This window comes from Merops nubicus, unplaced genomic scaffold (assembly GCF_000691845.1).
Source record: "Merops nubicus isolate BGI_N331 unplaced genomic scaffold, ASM69184v1 scaffold27307, whole genome shotgun sequence".
Lineage (NCBI taxonomy): Eukaryota > Metazoa > Chordata > Aves > Coraciiformes > Meropidae > Merops > Merops nubicus.
This window is the reverse complement of record NW_008620010.1, coordinates 1-8,666: the sequence shown is the minus strand read 5'-3', so window position 1 is coordinate 8,666 and position 8,666 is coordinate 1. Positions and strand designations below refer to the sequence as shown.

The window sequence follows — 8,666 nt, the reverse complement described above, 5'->3', positions numbered from 1 at the left end:
CAGCCCTGCCCGCAGCCCTGCCCGCAGCCCTGCCCGCGGTGGGAGCCTGCGCCACCCGCGGGTCACAGCCACGCCAGAGGCTCCTGCTAATTAAAGTTAGTCATTGCCACTTGCAGCCACCACCTACTGATTTCACCTCTGATAGCCAGAAAGATTCACCTTTCAGGGCAAGGTCAGGAGGGGCAGTGTCTCTGGTTCACCACGGGGTCGACCTGCCAACAGCACTTAGTTCAGCCTTGCAGTTCAACCTCTTCCAGATTTGACCTGTCACATTTGGGAGCCACATTTCTGCCCCAGGTAGCGTTGTGCTTGCTGCACAACCTTCTGACAGCTAATGGCAGCACACGCCCCGCTGCAGTGCCCCAGCACCGATGTGCAAGGAGGCTGGCCAGGGTGAGGTCATTTGTAGCCTGGCATTGGAGCAGGATGGTGACAGAGATTCTGGGGACAGGAGGGCTCCCCAGAGCCTTTTCAAAGGGACTCTGTCCTCATTCCACACTTATGCCCTCACAGGTCAGACTGCTGCTGGTCCTTCACACAGAGCACAGTGCCTAGGACACATGCTCCCATGCAAGAGTCGTGACAGTGGGAAGCAGAGATGAGGCTGAAAGGGGCTGATAAACACATTGCAGTGTGGAGCAAGGACCTGAGTCCAGCTCTGTTCTCACCCATTTTACATGGGAGGGAAATATCCTGTGTTACAGTGAGCCAAGCAGTGATCAAAAGCCGCCTAAAAAGATGCACTCAACATCCAGGCTTAGCCCCAGGTACCACACCCTGGATGGACCCACAGAGCTGCTGTCCTTTCATTTTCCCTGATAGAGCTAGCTAGGCTGTGGAGGTGACATGGTCAGGCTGCCCAGCTATCCACCACAGGGCGTCTGTCACCTCGCAAATGTCCCATCCACAATGTGAGCAGCATCATCAGGAACTGGGTACTTTCTACCGCAAATCAGACATATTCCAAAATGTCAATTTTCCAAATGTTTATTCCCCAAAGCCCCCTCCTGCTTCAGTCTGCTTCCCTTGGTTAGGGTGTGCACAGCCTGGGGAGCACAGCCTGTGGGGACCCCAGAGGGGCACGTCATGGCAGACCCCAGGCAGCAGCATGGTGCTCAGGCACAACTCGCACAGGTATTACTGAGCGAATGAGATGTCCTCTTTGTGCCAGTTCTAATGCGAAGTGCAGGAATGAGTTTAAATATTTACAGTAACAAACACTTTCCACCCTATTATTCTAGCTACAGCCAATGCCATGGATTGGGCAGCCCTGGCTTGTATTTTTCCTGTAGCGTTCCCCCCTTCCCTCTTCTTACATCTAAAAAGCTACAAGTGTGCAGGATGGTTGTCCTGACACTCCTATAACACACTCACAGGAGATAAACCTGGGACAGAAATGCTCTGGGAGCCTTAGCTGTGGGGCTGGGAGTTTGTGCTCCCCGTTCCCAGTGGCTGGAGACCTGTGTGGGGTGGGGGCTGGCTGAGCTCCCATGGGAGATGCTCTCTGGCGGCAGCTTCAGGGAGGTTTGCCCTCGGGCTGGGACTGAGGCTCAACCTGGTGCTCAGGAGCAGGACTCTGCAGCACCAGAGTCCCTACCAGCTTGCACACCAGGAGAGGAAGCATAAAAAGGGCTTTAGGGTTTTGCTCTGCAGTGGGCCAGCGCCGTACCCAGCCCGGGGCAGCAGAGCCCTGCCCATGGAGCTGTGGAGAGGCATCAAGAGCAGGGCCGAGGAGGGCAGCGTGCCCCCGGCTCAGGCCTCGCTGCGGCAGCTGGGCCGCAGGGGGTGGAAGAAGAGCTGCAGCCCGTCGTCAGCGGGGTGCACAATAGGCACGGTCTGCATGGTGGGGTAGCCAGGGGTGGCCAGCTCCCAGCGGGCCGTGCTGACCAGCTCGATGGCCAGCAGCTTGAGGATGGCCTGCGCCAGCTCCTTGCCGATGCAGCTCCGTGCCCCGCCGCCGAAGGGGATGTAGTGGAAGCGGGCCCCCGGCCCCGCTCCGGGCGGCGCTTTTTTTTTCGGTCGGGGTCAAAGCTGCCGGGGGGGCTCTGGTAGACGGCAGCTGTCTCATGAGTGTCACGGATGCTGTACATGACACTCCAGCCTTTGGGGATCTGGTAACCCTGCAGCGGGGAGAGAAGGGAAGAGAGGAGTGAGGCACACCTGTGCAGATGGCTGGGCCAGTGGAGGGCGAGCAGAGCGTGCCTGTGGACAGCCCCAGCACACAGCCCATCTGCTCTGCAGCTCCTTTTCTCCCCAACTCCGCTGGGACCCACGGAGGTTGGTGCATTGCCTCCTCTACGTGACATCGCCAGGCACCACCACTGTGCCAGACACAGGGTGCTTGCAGGCAATGGCCCGCAGCAGCTCCCAAGCAGCCCGCCGCTGTGCGAGGCACTTACATCCAGCTCGAAAGTCTGCAGCGCTGTCCTGTAGCCTCCGGAGACGGGGGGCAGCACCCGCAGCACCTCCTTAATCACACAGTCCAGGTAGCACAGGCGGCCCAGCTTCTCCAGGCTGATGTTCAGGGGGCAGTGACAGCTGTGCCCTGATGGCACACGGAGCTGGGGGTCAGTGCAGGGACTGCTCTGGGGAAGGGTGGGCTCCAGTGGGGCGCAGGGCTGGGGAGAACCTTCCTCCGCTGGGTCCAGGGGCTGGCTCTGGTCCTCCTGAGCATCTCTGGCCATCGGGAGGAGAAGTGGCTTCTCACTGTCCCTGCTCTGGGCGGTCGGGGTGTCCAGGCAGGGTCCCACAGGACAGTGCTCACATGGCTGGTACAGCTCATGGGACACCAGCTCCTGCCTTATTTTTTCAATCACTGAGGGATGCTTCAGTAGCAGGAGGATTAGAGAGGTGCTGGCACTAGCCGTGGTGAAAAAAGCAGCAAATATGAGCTCAATTGCTGACTCCTGGGAGAGGAAGGAAGGTGACAAGTTTGCATGCCATTTTAAACTGGTGGTGATTGAATTTTCAATTTGTTCTCACCTTTTGTAGGTTTTGTCCCTGTGCAGAGGGCCCTGGTCCCCACTCTGCTCTCCACAAACTCCCACCTGCCCTCACTGGCAAGGACCAAAACAGGACACCCTTGACCTTCCATTTCTATATGAACTGGCCATCCACTCTCCAAGTGACTGATGAAGAAAAACAACCTACATGAGTATACACCACCCCAATCCAGCTCCTCTGAGCTTTCCCCTCCAAGATGCATAAATTCTAAAGAAGCATTTTAACATGCATTTTAGAACACTGAATGAAGTTCATTTCAAGCTTTTTACCTTCATCTGGCAGTTCCTCTTGAAAGACCTCCCTGCAATAGCAGGTCAGCCTGGGAGCTGCTGCAGCCAGCTGGGAGCTCTCCCACAGGGATGCACACACCAGGCAAAGGACTGGCTTGCTTTTCAAACTTGACTTTACAGCCTGAAGCACAGCAGTGTTCCTGGTGGCTCTGTAGCAGAGGTGTCGGTAACAAGCTAGGAGGTTAACCACCTCAGACAGACCACAGCACAGCCAAATCCATAATCCATGCCTTGTCCCACCTCATGAATCCCCACACAGCCTTCCAGTCTTTCTGGGACTGTCTGCAGGGTCTATACGGCACAGCACATGCCAGGTTGCTGCGGGCTGTTTGCAGCACCCTGTGATAAACTTTTTGAAACGTTTTCCAAAAGTTAAGGGCTCTCTGGAGCAGGGTCATGATATGTCACAACTCTGACAGCAAGCATAATACTCAACTTACAGCAGCATCAGAAGGTGCCGGCAGCTCTGTGGCACTGGGCTGGGAGAGCTAAGGACAGAGGCCAAACCCAAAAGCCGCAGGAGAAGCCCAAGGGAGGACCACCGGGAGCTGCCACCCTCGGTGGGGCTGGGGCCTGGCTGGCACTACTGAGTGCTAATCGCTCCAGCCCCGGGGCAAAGCAGAGCAAACACACACACCCCCCATAGCGAAACCGAGCAGCTTCCTTTCACGCAGCTATGTGTCTGGATTTAAATTGTTTTGACACAATCAGTTTCTGAAGAGGTGAAGACAAAAACCCAGGCAAGGACACCTGACATCCAAGGGTACCTGGAGCCAAGTCTGGTAAGGTCAAGGGTAGTGTAACACGGGTTACTCTTTGCTACCATCCCCAGTGCCATGTATTGGCTGGAGTACAGGCTTTTGCCAAAGTGCAGCTCTCGAGGGCATCTGTCAGCTGAAACAAAACCTCTGCAATAACAGATCCCTTTTGACCCCTATCACACCTCCTGCAGGCATTAGCAGGCATTTTTACATTCACAAGGTAGCAGATGCAGATGAAAAGAAATCTCTCCGTTCCGCCACTTGCAATTAAAACTCAAGACATTTCAATACAATGCGAGGAATTTAGGGCAGGCTCTGTAATTTGAAATAACAGCTCTTACGACTCCCTGACTCCCTGCATCAACCTCTGACAGTGCTGCTGCGGCAGCTGTGACAGCGAGCTGCTTGCTGACTTTCCCTCCCTGCTTTTACAGTGCCAACAAAAACAGTGACTGGGAGGCAGCATCTTCCCACAGCATGGTCAGTATTGTCCCTGTGCTGAGAGGCAGGACCGGCAGCATTACAATTCCATCCAGCCAGTGACAGCACTGTTATGTAGGATGGGGAGGGTTTTTTTTTTATCCTGCCAAGATTTAAATGGTTTAAAACAGTACTTTTGGCAAAGTGATATCTTTTTAATGATCTTTACATTTCAAGGGTCCTGCTGAGTTCATGCCGGCAGTGCAAATCACAGTGTATTTAGGAAAGTTCCTGGGAAAATGGTCTTTCAAAATAATTTGAACAAAAAGCAAATTAGTAAGGTGTGTGCCAATGTTTGGAGTGTCTCTCAAAGTCATATATATCCATGACTCTGAGACAGCTTTGGACTTTTCACCCAATTACACCATTTCACTGGATGAGAGCTCCACCACAATTTTATTAGAGGGGAGAATATTGCTATAATTGCAAGCATAGGTAGTGTGGTTTGCAAGTCATTTTGTTAAATACAGACAGGGTAGTTCTAACTGTGAAGGTACAGAACAGCATATGAATATACTATCATTTGAATCAGCTAGCCCGAGGTCACTGCCATGTCACTCCACGTTACGTTTAATATCCCCTTATTCCTATTGTTAGTGTCCATTTGTAGTCAGAGCCAGTGACTTGATGAGAGATCATGTAATTGTTCCTGTGTAATATCCATGTGAATATTAGCAGAGATCTTAACCAATTGTATGTTGAATCTGGCAATTTTTTTTTTCATAATGCTAATAAAAACCTTCATATTAGCACAATAAATATCTATAATAAAATTACTTTAAGAATATATTCTAGTTCTAATTGTATCTAATAGTCACTGTAAAGTCTTTTAAATATTTTAGATGTAGAGATTACACTTTTACAAAATATTTATAAAACATCAGTCTTTAGAGAGTTTTCCTTCAACACCTAAATAAGCAGTAAAAATATGTATGTTCAATACTTTCAAACTATATTCAGCTGTTGTACCCATGCAGAACTGCTTCAAAAACTTGTATAAATGCAGTGCCATCTGTCATCCACTGACACCAAGCAACCCAGAGCTATGGATGATGCAGTACTAATGACTATTTTTTCCCCAAGATCTTTGGCAAAATACTCTTCACAGTCACTTGGTAGTTTTGGCTCAGTAAGGACTGCTGGGTTCAACCCTAAGTCACAGTAACGCATCACGTTTCATCCTAGCAATCCACAAGCTAGATGATCTCATCAATGACAAGGTGATAGGGGATGACCCGGAGTCCATCACTGCATCCCTGCACCCATTTTTATGTACTGTCTCAGAGACTCCTGGGCTCACAGGCCCGAGGACACAATCTACACCCAGCACCATGCTAGAGGCTGGGGGAAGTCTGAGGAACACACGACTGTCTGAATATTTCTGAGTCAGTACTTTGGAGGTTACCACGTGCACGGTGATACACAGAGCCTTAACACAGCCACATAACCATAAGTTAGGCTGAAGCCCGGTGGTCATGAAGAGGAAAGGTAGAAGAGGCATTTATTCCCATTTTAAATGTCTGCTCTCTTCTGATGCAGAGACACCATCCTAATAGAGCATACGAGTACGCCAAGTCCAAGCTTTCTCGTGCTGGAGATGGTATCCTCAGAGCTGGTAAGAGGAAGGCAGAAAGGCAAAAGCCAGTGGCTGGTGGAGGGTCCCCACACAGCCCTCTTCCTGCCCCTCAGCCCAGGTCTCTCAGACAGCCACCGGGTCGGAAGGAACATTGCAAGGGGGTTTCTCCTTACCTTTAGCTCCTGCATGGTGAATTCTTTGCCGTGCTCCTTGGCACTGTTTATTATGAAATCCAGGGCATCGCTGTGATCTTCTGTGTTCTTTCTCTGCAGTTTTTCCTGTATAGCCTTCTCCATAAACTCATGTAGCATGTCCCGTGCTTTGATTCCCTGCAGGAGGCAGACACAGTTCAGGAGAGCCTTAGGAACTGCCCCCCTCTCCAGAGAGACTGGGGGACCCCAAGCGTGGCAATTCTTCATCCCTGGATCTGTAACAGCAAGAACTGTTTAGTCTGTTGCCCAGCCCCAGAGACTTGCAAGGGGCAGCAGTTTGGGAAGAACTGCTGCAAATTCTGTTGCCGTGCTGTTGTGAAACAAACGCAACACATCCCAAGAAATACTCTGAGAGGAACGGACAGCAGAAAATACATGGTACCAGAGTCCAAAGGTGTCTGTGCCGAACAAACCCACGGTTGTGTCAGGTCCAAAACAAGCTTGTCCAAAGGGACAAAAAGAGGTAACTTAAGAAAACCGAATCCAAGAAGCAAGGAACTTCTAACACAAGAACAAATGAATGGCTTTACTGGAATACATTAGATAAAGATACATTAATCACAACAAGCTCATGTCCAGTTGTGTCGCACTCCTGTGCAGCAAAACATTTAGGAAGAGCTCAGTGAGTCAAGCGATCAGCAATGTTTTTGCAAAGTGGGGATGGATGGAGTCACAGAGTGTGTAGCTGTAGCAAGATGCCTCCTGCAAAAGCTAGAAGGCCCAGAGAACTGGGATGAAAAATGGCCATGACCAGATACTGGGAAGAAGATAAAAACACTGAGAGTTGCGGTGGGAAGGACTGGACAAAGGAAACAAGACAGCAAGCAAGGGGAAAGAGAAGGTGCTGTAAATGCACGCTGAAGAGGTTGGTTTGGGCCCAAATAAGCTGTGGCTGAGTTGAGAGAAGGCAGGGAGGGGACAGGATGGGGGATGAAAGCTCACACTGGTGACAACCTGCAAGGGGGAACTGTACAAGGAAAACAAGAACTTTAAACTGATGGAGAAGAGCAGAAGGGAGGCTGGGGGAGAACTGGGACTGGCTCGGTAAGGTGATCTGGTGGGCAGACCTCGCAGTAGAAACAAGAGACTGGGCAAGACTCAGCTAAAAGGGGCAGGAGACTTGAGCTACCCCAAAGCAAGGGGAAGGAACAAAGACTGAAATGAGAAGGCACAGGTGAGACACAGGACAGGTACATAGAGCCAGAGTGTGTGCAGGTAGGCAAAGAACAGCAGGGCAGCAAAGAATAAACAGTGGGTTGAAAGAGGCAGAGGAAACTGTCTCTCTGCCATGTTCTCCTCCAGGACCCCTCACTGTCTCTCTGCTGCTGAGAAACAAGGGACCACGGACCATAAGAGGGTCTCAAGTCCTTGGCCTGTCCCGAGGTGCAGAGGAAGTGCTGACCTGCGGTGTGCTGTGCCCACCGGCCTTTGAGATCATGCCCACAGACCCCTCCTCTCTCGGCTGACATGAGTCCAGGCAGGATGAGATGGGACAGGACCATATGTGATGGACTAACCAGAGCAAACACAGGCAACAGATAGGGTGAGGGAGGAAAGAAGCCCCTGGCTGTACAGGGAGCTGGAGCCAGCGCAGGGAGGTGCTGGAAGCCAACCAGGAGCAGGCGAGAAGTGCAGAGAAAAGGCAAGATGGGTGGGGTGGGCAAGACACCAGGCTCTCAGACCTGGAACAGAGTGCTGCAGATGTCCTGGCCCGACAGAAGTGCCCCTTGGCGGGCCTGGGGACAGGGGTTCTGTGCCGCTGGGGCCTGGGCCCCAGCTCCCAGGCAGAGGGAGTGGGGCAGGCAGCAGTACCTTGCGCAGCCCACTGAAGGGTATGTTGAGGGGCAGGGAGAAGAGGTTCTCGACGAGCTGTTCAAAAGTTTTGGCCAGGTCCTTGAACTGCTTTTCCTCCAGGCACAGCCCCAGCAGAATCTGAGCTGCAATGCGGAAAGTTAAGGTTTTAGTGGAGGAATAAACTGCGATGGAGCCCGGCTCCATGCACCAGCCCCGCAGCTCCCAGCTCACAACCTTCTGGATCCGTGGCAGGTAGCTCTCCAGGGCAGCACGGCTGAACACTCTGGCCAGGATCTAGAAGGGAAGGAGAACAGAGGCAGGGGGTTAAAGCAGGGGGTCCCACATAGCCACCGAGGCCCAAGCCTGGGCAGGAGGTGCCGCCTGGGCTGCGTGCCCTGTCGGGGCGACCTTGCGGCTTACCTTGCGGCGCTGGCGGTGCAGCTCGCCGACGGAGCCGAGCAAGGTGTGGGAGCCCAGGATGATCTGGGTGCTCTGGGGCCACTGTGTGCTGACCAGCGTGTGCTCGCCCAGCAGGATCTTGCGGATGTTC

General features: G+C 52.5%; 1 protein-coding gene across 1 annotated transcript; it reads right to left on the bottom strand.

The window, feature by feature from the left end:
- Positions 1-1,752: 1,752 nt before the first annotated feature.
- LOC103776488 (cytochrome P450 26C1) lies at positions 1,753-8,662 on the bottom strand (the record flags this gene model as incomplete). The annotated part of the gene is given in 6 exon segments (XM_008943999.1): positions 1,753-1,992; positions 1,995-2,120; positions 2,400-2,906; positions 6,284-6,439; positions 8,135-8,410; positions 8,537-8,662. Coding segments are annotated over 6 exon segments (1,431 nt in total), but the record flags the coding sequence as incomplete, so codon positions are not given.
- Positions 8,663-8,666: the final 4 nt, after the last annotated feature.